The 18,053-nt window shown below is 45.9% G+C and overlaps 2 protein-coding genes across 8 annotated transcripts in view; one reads left to right on the top strand and one right to left on the bottom strand.

Annotated features, from left to right (window-relative positions):
* Nucleotides 1–1,347: 1,347 nt before the first annotated feature.
* RWDD2A (RWD domain containing 2A) lies at nt 1,348–14,091 on the bottom strand. Of its 2 annotated transcripts, none has more exons than XM_073336564.1 (3): nt 13,989–14,091; nt 6,354–6,577; nt 1,348–2,222 (listed from the first exon to the last, which is right to left on the bottom strand). In XM_073336564.1, the coding sequence occupies exons 2-3, from the start codon at nt 6,552–6,554 to the stop codon at nt 1,545–1,547; spliced, it is 879 nt and encodes a 292-aa protein (XP_073192665.1). In that variant the 5' UTR covers nt 6,555–6,577; nt 13,989–14,091; the 3' UTR covers nt 1,348–1,544. The 2 variants fall into 2 exon arrangements, with proteins under 2 accessions (XP_073192665.1, XP_073192666.1); XM_073336565.1 differs by lacking the exon at nt 13,989–14,091 and adding an exon at nt 11,065–11,151.
* The window catches only part of PGM3 (phosphoglucomutase 3), a 19,055-nt gene continuing 15,036 nt past the window's right edge, over nt 14,035–18,053 (top strand). Inside the window, exons 1-4 of one of the 6 annotated variants that reach the window (XM_073336561.2) lie at nt 14,069–14,215; nt 14,671–14,944; nt 16,555–16,760; nt 17,439–17,623. In XM_073336561.2, coding sequence (XP_073192662.1) covers nt 14,141–14,215; nt 14,671–14,944; nt 16,555–16,760; nt 17,439–17,623 — 740 coding nt within the window. In that variant the 5' untranslated portion in view covers nt 14,069–14,140. Of the gene's footprint in view, nt 14,216–14,249; nt 14,296–14,670; nt 14,945–16,541; nt 16,761–17,438; nt 17,624–18,053 lie in introns of those variants that run through there. The other 5 variants (XM_073336558.2, XM_073336562.2, XM_073336560.1 and 2 more) reach the window with 5 other exon arrangements.

The following is an 18,053-nucleotide window of genomic DNA, read 5'->3' as shown; positions in this document are numbered from 1 at the left end:
TTTGAGCAAAGGCTAGGCCATAAAGGAATAAATGGGTGGTATTTTTTTCAAAATTTTGTTTTAGTAAGAAATAAAATGTTAGTTGGCTCATTTCTTATGCACTTTAAAAATGGTTTTAATACAGGCTTTACAGAGCAGGCCAGGGTGCTGCACAGACTAAAGCATGGAGCAGAGTAGCCTATTTTTGTTGTTAATGCAAAATAATTGGAGTGTGCAACCCCTTCAACCCTCCTCTTCCCCACCCAAGCCCATACAAAAAAGTTGCTACAGGCCTAGACCTGAAGAAACTACCAAGTGTCATGCGGGTGAGGCGCCAGACAGACTACATAATTCTGAGTACTATAGTGTGAGATTGTGCAATTCGCAACCACTGCCTTGCAGGCTGCCTCATGGACCAAGAGGTGATAAATGCATGGTATGCATGTATGGTATCAGATGTAGATTTAACAGTCATTTACACAAGTAAATATTTAAACCTCAAAAGCTTATGATTAAGGCCCTTCGTTTTGGGGTTTTATTTTACTTAATTTTTCCCAGGAATTTCTGTGTTTGTTACTACAACTACCAAAAGCAGATGAAAATCATTGCAAAAAAATTATTAATTTTTTTGGGGTAATAGCAGGATTTATTTCAGAGGATGGAAGGACAGGGGGGAAAGCATATAGTAAATTAATGCTTTGATGAACGGAATTCAATGTGGTTTGCTGCAGAACTAAAACAGCACTCAAAACACAATGCCACTTCTGAGTTTACAATATATCTCTAAGCTCCAAATAAAATATTTAATTTGAATAAACAGTTTACTGTTGTAGACTTAGAACTATTAGCCTATAACTATTTACATTTAATAATTGGGCCACACCATTTGCAGCGCATACACTCAACTTCACCCTTTTCTGCTGTTTTGGGGTTTTTTAAACTTTTGAATACTTCCTTGTGTTCTGAAACATATTTTAGTTTTCTTCCAATTTTAGTGTGTAAAATCTTTCCATCGTTATCTGCTAACAGCTTGAAATGTGCACGTGGTGAGCATAAGATTCATCAGTACGTTCAGATGCGCAGGCGCTTCAGAGCTTGCATGCATGCCTGTTTGTTTATTGTGTGTATATCTTCCACACTAATACATTGCCTTACTTCAACCGGCAGCATTGCATATACACGCAGACTAATGTATTATTGTAATACAATACATTGCATGAGATATATGTATTTTCCTAATACAACAAGTTATTTTTTATACATTTGAATGATACAAAAGTAGGTCAAAAATCAGAAAAAAAACTGATACTTTTGAAAACCCATGATTTTTTCAGTAAAAATTGGTTTAAACTGAAAACAAAGGGTCTTACTTATGATGTATTTAAAACAAAAGCAAAAGGGTTTATCCTTGCACCATGATTTTACTTTACATAGTTTCCATTCTTATAATAGCTATAAGCACAGTATACCAATTTCACTCAGCTTTTAATTATAGTATATCCATGAATGAACTTAAAAAAATCATTTGTAATGTGCAAAATTAAAACTATCTATACAATTGATTGTTAATTGTCTGACTGTTTGCCTTCAACACCAAATAATAATTGAAAAATATGTTCACTTTGATGCTGTTTAAGGAATTCTAAGAATTGGCCAAGATCCATGTGATAGTCATTCCTCAGTCCATAATCACCATGTGCCTGGAACTGTAAATCTTCAAAAGTATGAAAGAGATGAAGCTTCTCCCCATTTCCTTCCGTTTCCATACTCTCAACATGTTTGCAGGAAATGTGTTTCCAGTTAGGATATCTAATAACATGCCAGAACTCCTCAGCGTTTTCTTTGAGCCCCTCCACACAGATGATACCAGGTTTCCCTGTTAGGCAGAAACCAGTCAAATTTAATTGCTTCGCGCAATCAAAGATTTTCTTTTTCAGTTCCTGTCTATATATATGATGGCTATAGATCCACATTCGATGAAAAATTATTTTTACTGCCTTTTCTTTTGGAGAAGTTTCAGAAGAGACATCGCTGTTTTGGAAATCAGATGCACTGTTGTCTCGTACCCACTGCACAGCCGCACATACACACAGTTCACCTGAATCCAAAGAACTGATGTGAGAAGTGAGATGTTTATTGAGCTGCAGTTGATTCTGTCTGTTTAGTGCCTCTGATCTTGCAAATAGTTGCGGTGCTGAATGAGGGTAGCTGTGAGGCAAGGATACATGCAAGTCTACTTTTACCTTAAAATTAAGGGGGGAGGAAAAAGAGAAACATGAAATCAGATCTACAAGTACTGAAATGCATATTACAGTAACAGGAATTTCAGGAACCATATCCTGCACTCCACACAGGAATGCCTCAGCTAACACCCATTGTTTCATGTTCTCTACGTATATAAATGTCCTCACTGTATTTTCCACTGAATGCATCCGATGAAGTGAGCTGTAACTCACGAAAGCTTATGCTCAAATAAATTGGTTAGTCTCTAAGGTGCCACAAGTCCTCCTTTTCTTTTTGCGAATACAGACTAACACGGCTGTTACTCTGAAATCTATCAGCTAATGACAGTTTAGAAAGTTACTTACAGCAGTAATCCTCAGGGGTGGGGAGACTGCTGGTATGTTTCCATACGCAGCCCATAGGTCTCCTCCTCTCCCCCACAAAGGGTTTAAAGTAGACTCACCCTCCTTTAGATATGCCTTTCTCTGCCAAGGAAATAAGATATGCTATTTTTTTAGCAATTTTATTTAGCAAAATATGCAATTTTATTTGATCATATTTTCTTCTTGGTCCTGGATCCCTTCATCTCTTTTTGGCTGTTCTCTTTACTTTGTCCCAGCTCACTGTGTCCATGCCTGCAACATCCCCATCATGTGGTTGATCTTTCTTGCTTCATAGACTAATGTTGCAAGTCTGTAGTAGGCACGTGGTTATCCCTGAAGAGAAGCTGGAGTACGACTGCACATGTTCTTAGGTGGCTGTGCTGAGCATAGCTAGGCAGAGCAGGCAGCTGCTTCAATGTAAACTGCAATTCCAGAAAGAGCCATAGGGGCAAGAATCCTACTATTACTCTGTTTTTGTAACAGAGCAGGGGTCGGCAACCTTTCAGAAGTGGAGTGCCAAGTCTTCATTTATTCCCCCTAATTTAAGGTTTCGTGTGTCAGTAATACATTTTAACGATTTTAGAAGAGCTCTCTCTATAAGTCTATATTATGTAATGAAACTAGTGTTGTATGTAAAGTAAACAAGGTTATTAAAATGTTTAAGAAGCTTCATTTAAAATTAAATTAAAATGCAGATCTTATCAGTTTAGTGCAGTGGTTCTTAACCTGGGGTGCAAGTCGCCCTTTCTGGGGGTGCGAGACATGCGAGATTTTTTGAGAAGGTAAATCATCGAAAACACAAATTAAGCACAGGCACATAAGTACAACTACTTTGTTTCATCAAACCGATGTATTTATTAACATTAGACATTTTTTAACAATTACTGTAATATGCAAACAAAGTTAAGTTTTTAAGTTTTCAACTTTTTAAGCTAATTGTAGTGTAATTTTTGATAAGGGGTGAGAGAACATATTTTGAGAACTCCAGACCGTCAGCGGGCTGAGCGGGGCCAGGTGTAGCGTATTAAATTGCTCCCCATAGGAATGTGCTACTTACAGCTGCCAGTCCTGATGATCTGAGCAGCATGGTAAGGGGATGGGGAACTGGGGAGGTTGGATAGGCGTGGGAGTCCCAGGGGACTCAGGGAGTCAGGGGTGTGGATAGGGGTTGGGGCAGTCAGGGGACAGGGGATTGGATGGGGGGTGGGGTCCCAGGAGGGAGCAGGCAGGGGGGCTTGGATGGGTGGAGGGTTCTGATGGGGGCAGCGGATCCCCGAAGGGGGTCATCAGGGGACAAGGAGCGGAGGAAGGGGGGTTGGATGGGTCAGGGATTATGAAGGGGGCTGTCGGGGGCAGGAAGTGGGCCAGCTGTTTGGGGAGGCACAGCCTTCCCTACCCCAGTGTAGTGTATTAAATTTCTCCCTGTAGGAATGTGCTACTTACAGCGTACTACTTAGGGCTGCCAGCCTTGGTGCTCCGCAAATAGCACGTTCCTATGGGGAAAAATTTAATACACTACACCAGCGGACAGAACCCCAGACCGGCGGTGGCTGAGCGGCTCAGCCCGCTGCCGGCCTGGGGTTCTGTCCACCGGCTCCTGCCAGCCAGGGTCCCGGCCACCGGCCCTGCTCAGCCCACTGCCGGCCTGGGGTTCCGTTGACCCAGGCTGGCAGCAAGCTGAGCGGGGGCGGCGGTTGGAACCCCGGCTGGCAGCAGCGTGCCAGTAAAAATCGGCTCGCGTGCCACCGGTTGCGAACACCTGTAATAGAGGAATGGCAAGCCCCAGGTGTCTGACAACTTTCCGCACCATCAGATGCTCTCTCTCTCTCTCTCTCTGCACCCACTCACATTCTCATCCACTCACACTCTACTTGTGAGAATGAAAAAGAACTTTCTCAGTTTTACAACTTGCATATGGAGACAAACACCTGAGGGAAGAGTGGTTATGTAACATAGTGCAACAAGCATCCCGTAGTGGATGCTATTGTCACTCAATTTGACCACACAAAAAGAAAATGAAAGGTGACTGAAACTTCTCAGTTCTTCATAAACAAAAAAAGCCATGTGTGGTGAAGGAGTGGTGACTGCTATTCAGAGTAATATAGATGAGGCAATTGTAGGCCAACCAATTACTGGAATACTTCGTTCAAGGGATATTTCCATTGTGCAGAATACTACACAAGTAAACAAATGTAAATAATTCTATCTTAAGAACTTGACAGAGCAAGGGTGGACAATATTCTGAAACAAGAATATCCAAACATTGGAATATTTTTAATATATGGATGTCCTATTATAAAAATTAGCCATTATTCCCATTTGTTATCAGAGTATTTCTACCTTAATACCAAAACAGAGGAGCTCTCCTGAGGGTATGGGCTAAATGACCCAAACATTCACAACTTAAATCTGTGGGTGATTCCTGCTATCCTGCAGTTAATCACCTGCTTCTAACATAATTCATAAACTTTCTTCTAATCAGAGCGTGATATGGCATTAACTTTGCAAACACTACATAATCTGGATCTCCAATGTATATATGACTAGACATCTATGACTCACAAACTAGATATTCTTGTTATTTTTCTTTTATCATTTGAAACAACAATGAAATGTTTTGGACCTTATACTGAAAAATGATAAGCACTTCTATTTCCCATTTATATTTGTGGGAGTTGCGAGTACTCAGAACCTTTCAAAGCCCAAATATACCATCAGTTTTTAAGCAGAACTCCCACTGATTATGCTTAAGAACTGTGGCATGATATAGTCTCATCTTGGGCCCACAGTGTTTTAAAAAATCCAAGTCTGCCGACAACAAAATATATTTAATAGAACGCCCTTAACCTAGCCTATCCCTACAATTATTAGGTTCATCAGTAAAAGGGATGAGCTAGAACCTGCATACCAAAGGTCATATCATCTCCTTACGTACAAAAATGTATAAAGGGAGAAATTTTTAAAAAAACTTTACAAAGATCTCCTTGCCCTGTTTCCCTCACCACTGATGATGCAGCGGGCTTAAGCGGCCATCAGGCCATTGCCCCCCCCCCCCGTATCCACCCCCTTCTGCCTGCCCAAAGGGGGTGCAAGTTGCAGATTGAAAATTAGAGCTGGGAGGACTTACAGTAGAACTTCAGAGTTAGAAACACCAGAGTTATGAACTGGTGTTTGTAAAGGGGGGGAGGGCAAATACAGTACTGTGTTAAACGTAAACTACTAAAAAAATAAAGGAAAAGCAGCATTTTTCTTCTGCATAGTAAAGTTTCAAGCTGTATTAAGTCAAGGTTCAGGTGTAAACTTTTGAAAGAACAACCATAATGTTTTGTTCAGTTATGAACGTTTCAGAGTTACAAATAACCTTCATTTCCCAAGTTTCAGAGTAACAGCCGTGTTAGTCTGTATTCGCAAAAAGAAAAGGAGTACTTGTGGCACCTTAGAGACTAACCAATTTATTAGAGCATAAGCTTTCATGAGCTACAGCTCACTTCCCAAGGTGTTCGAAATGCTGAGGTTCTACTGTAGGTACATGTTTGCTGCACTCCATGCCAACCAGCAGAGTGCAGCAGAGGGCCCAAAGGATAATTGAATCCTTTTCTCCTTCAAACAAAACTTATTATTCACTACAAAACATGAACTCTATAGTCTCCATAAAAAATGCACAAATATTTGGTAAAAACACAGCATGGAACATCTTTTTTTGATGACTACAGTGCAAAACTAAGAAAACTGCATAGTTAAAAACAAAATGTAAATGGAAGTTCTCACCTTTGGTTCATCAATATCAACAGAAATTGAATATTCAATCCGCGGTGGCAGTCCTTCTTTTATATTTTTCAAATACATCTGCACATAAGTAAGAGCATTTTTGTCCTGAAGGCTTATTTCTCCTTTATTAGGAAACATTGAAAAGAGCATTTCCATTTCCAACAGCTGAAGTTCAAGACATTCTTTCATCGTGATAGCCATGTTACAGCTGTAAACCCAGACACCTGAAATGGAAGAGATGTTATTAGCAATAATGTTTCTGAGACTGTAGCAATAATCTTCTATCAGTCAATATAATCTTTTGGGGTTTTGTCTTATAACAAAAAAAGAATAATTATGAAAAAAAAATGAAGTCAGCCCTAAAGCTGTTTAATTTCCAAGAGGAAAAAACCTACATGAAAATGGAGTTAAGGTTGAAAGTGCAGAGTAGTTAAAGGATAAAACATTACAGGAATGCTGTTGTGATAGCTGCTTTGGAATCATAGCATATTCAAAGCCTATTACACTGAGAGTGACAAGTGCTATAGAATATAGATATAACAATTATAAAGTCAGTATAATAGTATGTGTGTATTTATGGGCTTGTTAGCAATTGTATTCCTGGCTAAATGGGTATGATAAAGAATGCTTCCTGCAGGAACTAAAGATAATGGGCATTAATTAATGCAAATATGTAATACTGAAACAATGGGGGGTCACTAGTCTTTTGCAGTTTCATCCCCTGGGGAAAAGCAAACATACTGGTCTGACCTGGTACATAGCTTAGCAGACACAGAATTTGAAAATGTACAAAAATAACTCAGACTCAAGGTACAGCTACACTGCAATAAAAAAAAAAATCCGCAGCACTAAGTCTTAGAGCCCAGGTCAATTGACTTGAGTTCCTAGGGATCCAGCTGCAGGGCTAAAAATGCAGTATAGATGGTCGGGCTGGAGACCAGGCTCTGAGACCCACCCCCTTTTCAGGATTTCAGAGCCTGGGCTCCAGCACAAGCCCGAACATTTACACTGCATTTTATAGCCCAGCAGCCTGAGCCTTGTGAACTGGAATCAGCTGACCCAGGCCAGCCACAGCTGTGTCCGAGGCTCTTTAATTGCAATGTACACATATCCTCAGATACCTTCCGAAAACTAACAGGCATGAGGAAGGAGCTGAACTATTTTAGACCCACCAGGGTCTCCATTGGGAAGGTGGGGAATCACCTGATAAGCCAGGCATGCATATAAGCTGTTTATTGTTCTTTGATATGCTTTTGTTCTGAATAAATAGTACTTTGCTCTATGAAGGTTGCTCTGTTTAACCCTGTCATTCCCGCTCAGAGAACAGAACTGACGCTGCTGAACTGAATTCACACCCACTGAGGTGATCAGAGTGAAATATAGGGGTTTGCAACTAAAGGCCTCAGTCGGGAGAATCACAGGATTCTGCCTCCAGAAAGCTGACAGCTGGAAGCCTGAGACTTAAGTGAGTGGCCTCAAGGACATTAACTTAGGCACTGGGACAATAGTAATTATCCCAAAAACAAGCATTACAAACCCAAGAAGTTCAGCATTAAGATTACAGTTAAACTCAAATATGTTATAATATGGAAATGCAGTTAATACGCCCAAAGGAACTGTAATTTTGTCCCCTAGGTACACAATGCAATAACCGTTTTATTATGATTAAGGCATATTAAAAGTTTTGGTCTCTGATTAAACTGATTTTTAAAGAAGGGTTTTTAAAGAGGGTCTTCCCTCTCATATGTTTCCTCTATGATGCCACTAGCTTACTGTACCATTTTTAAACTAATTTAACTCAAATTAGTTATTGAATTTACTTGTAAATACTCAGAATATTCATTGTGTACCCAAAATAAATTCTGTTGTAAATTTGGGAAGGAGATTCTGTAACTTTTCCACACACAAACTGAATCCCTGCTTTTGTGCAAAACACAACTCGTCCTTAGCTCTGGAGCTTAACTGATGCTCCAGAACTTAACCCACTAAAAAAACCCACCCCCTTTTCTAAAAAATTAAGGGTATAATCCTGCAAAAAATTATACGTGTTTAACTTTATGCATATGCTTAACTTGTGCATTTGAGCAGTCCCGTTGAGTTCAGTGGTACTTCTTACATGTGTAAAATTAAGCACGTGTGAAAGTTTTCCTGATGTAAATCTAAAAAAAGTTCTAAACACGTGCAGCAGGAGTGTAATCTCTCTGACACTATCCATTACTCCACAATGGATTTGTAAAATCGCCTCAGACCAGACCTGCCTCAATGTTTAGGGGCACACAACAGCGTGGACTTAGCCAGTATTACCAAAATGCTTCACGAGCCTTAGCACGGTACAGAGCCGGGGGATGCTACAGCGTGGTCTGTCTCTGGGAAAGACACTGCAGAGTCAATGTAGATAAAACAAGCTGTGTGGGTGGGGCTCAGCCGCACAACTGGGGCTGGGGCGGGGTCTGGCCGCAACCCTGCCCAGGGCCGCGTGTCACGGAGAGGGCTGCGGGCCCCCCTGACGCTCGCGGGATGTGCGCTGCGGCCCTTCCCTCCGAGCCGCTCAGGCGACTCCAGATGCTCTGCCCTCTGGAGCTGAACCCAGCGCAGTGCGGCTCGAGAGCCAGGCCTCGCCACGCGCGGGCAAATGAACGTGAGCAGAGACTGCCCAGCGCGCCCGGGTCAGTAAGCCTACCTCTCCGGGCCGCGCCCGCTGGCTGCACGCGGCTGCTTCGTTACCAACGGCCGGTGGCGGGCGCCCGTGAGCCGCTCTTCTCACAGCCGCGTGCCCTTGCCCCGTCCATGCTGGCGGGGCTGACTGAGACGGTGACCGAAGCCAGCTGAGCACAGTTTTTTCCGCTCTGCTGATGCCAGGGGACGTGCCTCAGCCTTTGCTAGTGACGCGGAAGGGGCGGGTGGGGTCTCTGCCCCGGTCCCCACCGGGGGCCGGGCTCAGCAAGAAATGGTCGCGCTGCCAAACCCCTCACCCAACGCGGGGGCAGGGGCGCTGGGGGAGACTCTCCCCAGACCGTGATGGGGGCGGGGCTGTGGGTTACGTGAGCACGGCGCACACTCATCCTCTGGCCGCGCGCAGCCCCGTGCGAGAGGTGGCCAGGGCTGGGCAGCCTGTGGGCCAGGGAACAGCTTAGCTCGGGGGCAGCTGGGAGCAGAGGCACGGAGCGCCATGGGGGTGGCCCTAGCCCGACTTCTTCCTGTGGCTGCAGACCCTACAGCACAGAACCTGCAGTCCCCCCTCTGAAGGGCTCCTGTTCGCTGGTCGAGTGTGTGGAGCAAGGAAAGACAATGTGTCCATTAATACATGTAACCTTGTGAACACTGCAAGCAAAACAACGGTTACAACAGGGGCAGGACCGGCACGAGGTTTTTTTGCACCCCCAAGCTCCTAGAGCGCAACTGCCTGAGCCAAAAAAAAAATGGATGGCCAGAATGCCTCCCTTGGAATTGGGCCGCCCCAAGCACATGCTTGCTTTGCTGGTGCCTAGAGCCGGTCCTGAACGGGGAGCATTGCAAAGGAAAACTTGGCATGGAAATAGCCCTTTATTTGCCCCCAGAGTTTTGCATTATGATGAGTTTAACCCTTTGAAAAAATATAAACAGGGCATGCACCATAGTTGTTGAACTTAATGGGGCAAACTACATAATTGTAATCAGTGCTGCAAAGCTCTGCAAATGTATAACCCATTTTCCAGATGTGGAGGCAGCCCGCATAGAGAGTGATTTTTGCACAAGTTTCCACAAAGTCAGCTTCAAAGGGAGGCAGAGCACTGACCCACACTGCCACCCAGTCCACTGCTCTGGACCCACAACCTCTTCTAGCTGAACACCCAGGGAAGGATTCACTGGGTATGGTTACATTTGGAAACGTTTTGGCTACTTTAAGAGCTCAGACTAGGTCAGTGATTCTCAACCAGGTGTACACTTACCCCTGGGGTACACAGAGGTCTTCCAAGGGTACATCAACTCATCTAGATATTTGCCTAGTTTTACAAAGTCTGAAATGTGACGAAGAGGATCATCCACCTTCCTCTCAATGCTGTATATGTGCAGCAATGGGGAACAGAGGGCTTGGACCGGGGTGGGCAAACTTTTGGGCCTGAGGGCCACATTGGGGTAAGGAAATTGTATGGGGGGTCCATGAATGCTCATGAAATTGGGGGTAGGAGTGCGGGAGGGGGTGCGGGCTCTCCGGTGGGGCCAGAAGTGAGGAGTTCAGGATGCGGGAGTTGGGCTGGGGATGAGAGGCTTGGGGTACAAGAGGGGACTCTGAGCTGGGATCGAGGGGTTTGGAGGGTGGGAGGGGGATCAGGGCTGTGGCAGGGGATTGGGGCACGGGCGGGGAGAGGCTCAGGGGTGCAGGCTCTGGGGGCTTACCGCGAGCAGCTCCTGGAAGCATGTCCCCCCTCCAGCTCCGAGGCGGAGCCAGGTGGCTCTTCACACTGCCTCGTCTGCAGGCATCACCCCTGCAGCTCCCCCCAGCCACGCCTCCGAATACTAGGAGCCGGAGGCGGGTCATGCCAGTTGCTTCCTGGGAGCTGCGCGGAGTGGGGCAAACCCCCGACCCCACTCCCCGAGGGGAGCTGAGGGGCAGATTAAATGGTCTGATGGGCCAGATGTGGCCAGCAGGCTGTAGTTTGCCCACCCCTGGCTTGGATCATCTCCATCTTGTCAGCTAAGTCAGTTTCAACACTGGTCAGTTACTGCCTACCTTGGAGGACAGAAATGCAGCAGGAGACACTTGGTAGAAGGAGCTGTCAACAGTATTGCCAACCCAAAGTGTCCAAAATTCATGAGTAGAACGCTGTGTTTTTCATAAATGCAAAATGACACACCATAAAATGAAAAACATCTGTTAAAATGACATAAAATAAAAAACTCATCCAGCAGCAGTGGCTTCTATCCAAGGGGCTGGGTCCAGCTTCTCGGTCTGGGTGTTATGACCTGCCACACAGAGACACAGCGCCATTTAGGTTTGTTCCAGCTTCCCCGATGATGGGGGCGGCTAGGCCAAATTTGAGCGAGAGGCACTGTGATCCCATATACCAGATTGCAATGCCCAGAGTGGGGAAGTGGAACCAGCCCTGCAGGACAGGAGACACCACTGCAGGTTGAGGTACTCTGCAACCGCCTGCCCAGGGCTGACACCACCCACCTTCAACCCCCCCCAGCCAAAGGACAGAATCTGACCCACCCATTCCCGGGGCCTCCTGACTATCTGGGGACAGAACACACACCCTCTCCTCCCACCCCGCAACCCTCCAGGACCTCTCGCCCATCCGGGGGCAGGACCTGATCTCCCCCCAGGACCTCCCACTCCTCCAGATGGAGGACCCAATGCATCCAGAAGGAGGAGAGGGAACAGAACATAAGAATGGCCATACTGGGTCAGACCAAAGGTCCATCCAGCCCAGTATCCTGTCTCCCAACAGTGGCCAATGCCAGGTGCCCCAGAGGGAGTGAACCTAACAGGTAATGATCTAGTGATCCCTCTCCTGCCATCCATCTCCACCCTTTGACAAACACAGGCTAGGGACACCATTCCTTACCCATCCCGGCTAATAGCCATTAATGGACTTAACCACCATTAATTTATCCAGTTCTCTTTTAAACCCTGTTATAGCCCTAACCTTCACGACCTCCTCAGGCAAGGAGTTCCACAGGTTGACTGTGCACTGTGTGGAAAAAGAACTTCCTTTTATTTGTTTTAAACCTGCTACCCATTACTTTCATTTAGTGGCCCCTAGTTCTTATATTATGGGAACAAGTAAATAACTTTTCCTTATTCACTTTCTCCACACCACTCATGATTTTCTATACCTCCATCATATCAACCCCTTAGTTTCCTCTTTTCCAAGCTGAAAAGTCCTAGCCTCTTTAATCTCCCCTCATATGGGACCCGTTCCAAATCCCTAATCATTTTAGTTGCCCTTTTCTGAACCTTTTCTAATGCCAGTATATCTTTTTTGAGATGAGGGGACCACATCTGTATGCAGTATGGATTTATATAAGGGCAATAAGATATTCTCCATCTTATTCTCTATCCCCTTTTTAATGATTCCTAACATCCTGTTTGCTTTTTTGACTGCCTCTTCACATTGTGTGGACGTCTTCAGAGAACTATCCATGATGACTCCAAAAACTTTCTCTTGATTAGTTGTAGCTAAATTAGCCCCCATCATATTGTATGTATAGTTGGGGTTATTTTTTCCAATGTGCATTACTTTACATTTATCCACATTAAATTTCATTTGCCATTTTGTTACCCAATCACTTAGTTTTGTGAGATCTTTTTGAAGTTTTTCACAGTCTGCTTTGGTCTTAACTATCTTGAGCAGTTTAGTATCATCTGCAAACTTTGCCACCTCACTGTTTACCCCTTTCTCCAGATAATTTATGAATAAGTTGTATAGGATTGGTCCTAGGACTGACCCTTGGGGAACACCACTAGTTACCTCTCTCCATGCTGAAAATTTATCAGAATAGAGAAAATGAAATAACAAATTTCCCAGAATATAATTTTTTTTTAAATTTAAGAATGTCACAGAGCTCTCTGCTCATGAGAACCTAAAAGTCCAGAAAACTAGTATAAAAATCATGAGATTTTGAAAACAACGTATTTTGAGGTTTTTACATTTGCCTATTGCATTAAGGCAGGGGTGGGCAAACTATGGCCTGCGGGAACGTCCTGCCCAGCCTCTGAGCTCCTGGCCGGGGAGGCTAGCCCCCGGCCTCTCCCCCAGGATCCCCCCTCCCCTGCAGCTATGCTGCCGCGCAGACAGCACTCTGGCCTGCCGCTCCTGTCGGGCAGCGCAGCAGCATGGCTGGCTCCAGTCTGGTACGGGGGCAGGGAGCAAGGGTGGATAAAGGGGCAGGGAGTCCCGAGGGGCAGTCAGGGGACAGGGAGCAGGGGGCGGTTGGATGGGGCAGAGGTTCTGGTGGGGCGGTTAGGGGTGGAGGTTCAGGTGATGGTGGTCAGGGGATGGGGAACAGGGGGGCAGTTAGGGACAGGGGTCCTGGGAGGGGGTGTGGGAGTCCCAGGGGGGCCTGTCAGAGGGCGGGGGTTGGATGGGTCAGAGTTCTGAGGGGGGCAGGAAGTGGGAGGGGGTAGATAGGGAGCAGGAGCCAGGCTGTTCAGGGAGCTACGACCTTCCCTACCGGGTCCTCCATACAGTTGCGCAACCCCGATGTGGCCCTCGGCCCAAAAAGTTTGCCCACCCTAAGGTTTTCTTCACAGGGTCATGTTTTCTACATTTTACCCAAAACCATGAGGAGCAGAAAGTTTATTTTTCTTTTGAAAAAACTAAAGTCAAAATTCTCCCCCACCCCCTGACTCCAGGAGCTGGAGCTTTAGGAAAAAAGGCCAAATGTTGCACGGCTCACAATAAAATGGGGAAACTGGCCACTCAGCCCAAGACCTCAGCCCCAACCCGTGCTCCATCCCACCCGGCTGCCCTTCTCCAGAGAGCAAGGCCATCCACCGCCCGCTTCAGTCTGGGACTCGCCCACACTCTGAAACCCCGCCCCTCACTGGGGCCCTACGACCCCCAGAACACCGCCGAACACCGTCCCACAGCCCCGCCCCCGCGACACGAGCTTCACCTTCCCGCTTAGCCCCGCCCCATCCTGGCTCACCTCCTGGCGGAGCTCCGCCCCCCGCGACGAGAGAAGGTCCCCAGGCGGGGATAGCGCTGGGCCGACGGAACGCTCGGGCAAGCAACGCTCAAGCGCCCGCAGGCTGCCGCGCTCTGATTGGCTACGCGCGGCGTCAGGGGGTGTGGCTGCGCATGAATCCGGGAACTGGGGGGTTGAGCCGTCGGGCCGCGGAAAGCCACGTCGGCAGCAGCTGGGGCTCGCGGCAGGTAGGCGGGTCTGTGCAGCCTGGGGGGCCGGGGACGCCGTTGGCTGGGCTGGGCGGCGGCGGCGTCCGCGGCGCGCCTGGGTGAGGGCAGAGGGGGCTGGGCAGGATCCCGTGGCAGGGGTGGGACCTGGCCCTGTGGGCAGGGCTGGTGCGTGCTGGGCGCGGCGGCTCGCTGGCCCCTCTGTGCGCCCCTCGCTCGCTGGGAACTGTCCCGAAACCTTTTACCTCCCCGCTTGGTGTCAGCCCACAGGGGTGAGCCGGGAGGAACAAGGCCGCCCCTCGTTTAAAGTTCCCACACAGGGGACCGTGCCGGGCACGGAGGGGCGGACTTTCTTCTGTCCAGGGAGCGCTCCGCCCCCACTCCCTCCCCCTTTTCCCCAAGGATCGCGCCCCTCCCTCCCTCCAGCCTGCCCTGCCCTCACTCTGTCTCTTCCCGCCCCTCCCCACCTGCTGCAGAACCTGCTGAGCGCCCATGGAGTCGGTGCCTGGGGGAGGGCAGGAAGGTGGCAATACCCTGTCGTGCCACCCTCACCTCTGTGCCGCTGCTGGCTGCAGCGCTGCCTTCAGAGCTGGGCCCCCGGCCAGCACCCGCCGTTCCCTGGCCGGCCCACTCCGAAGGCAAGGGAAAAGGATGAGCAAGGGAAAATGAAGGATGTTTGTTCCTATTTCAAAAATTTGCTTGAATGGAGAACCAAAAAAGAGGTCATATCCAGGAAAACCTGGACATATGGTAATCCTATATTGAGCAGTGCTCTCCTGTCTCTCATGTGCCAACTATGGTAGCCTGCACCACCCAGTAGTTTACATTTTCCAGTGAACACCTTCTTGCTGTCTCCCATAAATGTGTGCAAGGCCACCTCCCTGATTTCCAATCCCTTCTTAAAATTCTCATCTGACAAAAAGTCAACAATGGAGGCAACTTCTGCACTGTTATCCCTATCATGCTGGCCAGTACTGTTCCATTGTTACTTTGTATTCTGCTTGTCTGTTAGTTGAACCCATATGTTGTTTCTTGCGTTATTCTCAGGCCATGTCTACGCTACGCTTTCGTCTTCAAAACTTTTGTCACTCGGGTGTGAAAAAAACACACCCGAATGACAAAAGTTTTAATGATGAAAAGCGTCGGTGTGGACAGCATTTAAGTTGCCGGGAGACGCTTTCCTGGCAATGAATCTGCTGCCCCTCTTTGGGGGTGGTTTTATTTTGTCACCGGGAGTACACTGCACACCTTATAACGGCGCGGCTGCAGTGGCATATCTGTGCCGTTGTACGGTGTGCAGTGTAGACATAGCCTTAGTTGGTAAGGTCTTTGGAGCAGGGATGCTTTTGGTTTTGTCTTTGTACAACACCTAATGCAGTGGAGCCCTGATCTATGGTTGGAGCCCTTAAGAGTTGCCACAATACAAATAATAATTTTGCTTGGATATTAAAAGAAGAAGAAAAAGAAGTAATAGACTTTACATGGTTGGAGTATGTTGGGGAAGGAAATCTGGCTCACCGCTGAACTGAGAGTTTGACCTGGTGTTGCAGCCAAAATACCCTCTGCCTGCTGTTGTCCGGAATGAGAAACACTGTCTTTCTCTGCCACTTGCACTAGGGCCACTGGATCAGTGTAACTGAGAATCCACCCTTGGCCCAGTCTTTCTCTCTTTCTCTCTCTCTCTCTCTACTGGCTTGCGGGGCTGGCACAGACTCTGTTTAAGGTATGCAGGTGATGTGGAGGCTCCTTCCCAGGCTATAATGCTGGTGTTTCCTCTGCAAACCTATCATTAGCTTTGGGGTGTGAATGTCTTTGTGTGTACCCTCTACATGGGGTTAATTTAAATTCAAATATCTAATAACCCTGACTCTAACAATAGTTAAACATAAAAAAATCCCTATCTTGCATGAATATATGTAGACTTAATTTAAACCCTCGAGTGATTTTCTTCAAGATTAAGTTGCTGTTTAAAATGTTTTTACTACATAAATAAACATCCTTAAAAACTAAAAGCATTTTTCATGTAAATGCTACTTGTTTCTATCTGTCTTCTGAGACTTATATTGAATTAAACAGATAAGAATATCTGTTTCAGAGTGGTAGCTGTGTTAGTCTGTATCAGCAAAAACAACAAGGAGTCCTTGTGGCACTTTACAGACTAACAAATTTATTTGGGCATAAGCTTTCGTGGGCCCATGGAGGCTTATGCCCAAATAAATTTGTTAGTCTGTAAAGTCCCATAAGGACTCCTTGTTGTTTTTTCAATATATCTGTGGATTTACAAGGTAAGTGTAATATGAGAAGTTTATTATGGTGATTTTAGTCGTTACTGATAACATCTGTACAGTTTCCTTTTATAGAAATGGATTTTGAGGCAGTTGCAAAGTACTCAGCATTACACCTGAAACCAGCTGGACTTAGCCTTCAGTATGGAACTGCTGGATTTCGTACCAAGGCAGGACATCTTGATCATGTCATGTATCGCATGGGTTTGCTGGCAGTACTAAGGTCCAGGCAGACCAAATCTACTATTGGAGTCATGGTTACAGCATCTCACAATCCTGAAGTAAGAATATTTCTGATTGCATCCTTTGTTAAAAAAGGAAAATAGATGATATCAGCCAAAGGAGAGTCAAAATCTCTGAGCTGGCAGAGACTGAAAGCATTTACAGGCCAGATCGTGTGAACATTTGTGCTTAATTTAACCATGTGAATAGTCCCATTGACCACAAATTGCATGCTGGAAGCTGTTTTGCCACACAAACTCATACCCCCACTCTTGCTTGTAGTTTTTCCTTCCCTTCGCTTTGGAAGAAAAACCGTTACAATATGGGACCTTATGAGCATGAGAAGCTGGCAGTACATCTGAGAGATCTCAAACCCTTTCAGCAAACTCTGAATCTGTTTTTCTTAAGTTGACATTTTCTTTCACGAAGCAACAGTTATAAGTGAAGTATTTGCTTTACTTATCTGCTGCTCTTAGGATATTTGAGGCTATTGAATCGCTAAGCCTGTCACTTTGATATCAACTGATCCTTTTTTACAGAACTGCCAGAAAAATAGTGACTTAATATTTTGATTATATTACTGATTTCGGCTGTGTGTGGATTTGTTTGGTCGCTTTTATTAGGAACACTTCAGGCCTAAATGAAGCCATAGTGATGTATCTATATTTATCTTCTGTCTTTAAAGAGACTCTACGGGTTTCTCACTTTTAGACTTAGTACATTTATTTTCTTCTAAGGAAGACAATGGTGTAAAATTGGTCGATCCTCTGGGTGAAATGTTGACCTCTGCCTGGGAAGAATATGCTACACGCCTAGCTAATGCAGAAGAGCAAGAAATACAGAGCATACTGACTGAGATTTGCCAGAAAGAAGCAGTGAAACTGCACGAACATGCCTCAGTTTTTATTGGTAGAGACACCAGGTAATTGAAAAATGATATAGATATATTTATATATTGACTGTATTGAACTACCCAAGTTGCATTCACAGGCAGCTATATCTGCTGGAATTTCTATGCATAGAATGGAAGACTCTATATAAGGGCAGCACAGCACACTTCACATGTTTCATTTTAAATCTACCTATTACAGTACCATGTTTAACTCTCCACACACAATATGCTTCTTGGGCCTAATCCAGAGCCCACTGAAGAGGACGGAAGGGCCTCCTCTGATTTCAGGGGGCATTAGATTGGGTCTTTTAGTGTTACCATTACTACATCAGCTGCCTAATCTTAAGAGAATTGCATAAATGTCATATGGGAATCTGATTCTGCATTGAGATCCATGTTGGCAGACTTCTCCACCTGTGCAGATCTCGCCAAAGGAATGAGGCCTAGGTTTGTATTTCTG

The sequence above is a fragment of the Lepidochelys kempii genome, chromosome 3 (assembly GCF_965140285.1).
Source record: "Lepidochelys kempii isolate rLepKem1 chromosome 3, rLepKem1.hap1, whole genome shotgun sequence".
In the NCBI taxonomy this organism is placed as follows: Eukaryota; Metazoa; Chordata; order Testudines; family Cheloniidae; genus Lepidochelys; species Lepidochelys kempii.
This window is presented reverse-complemented; position numbering and strand designations above follow the sequence as displayed.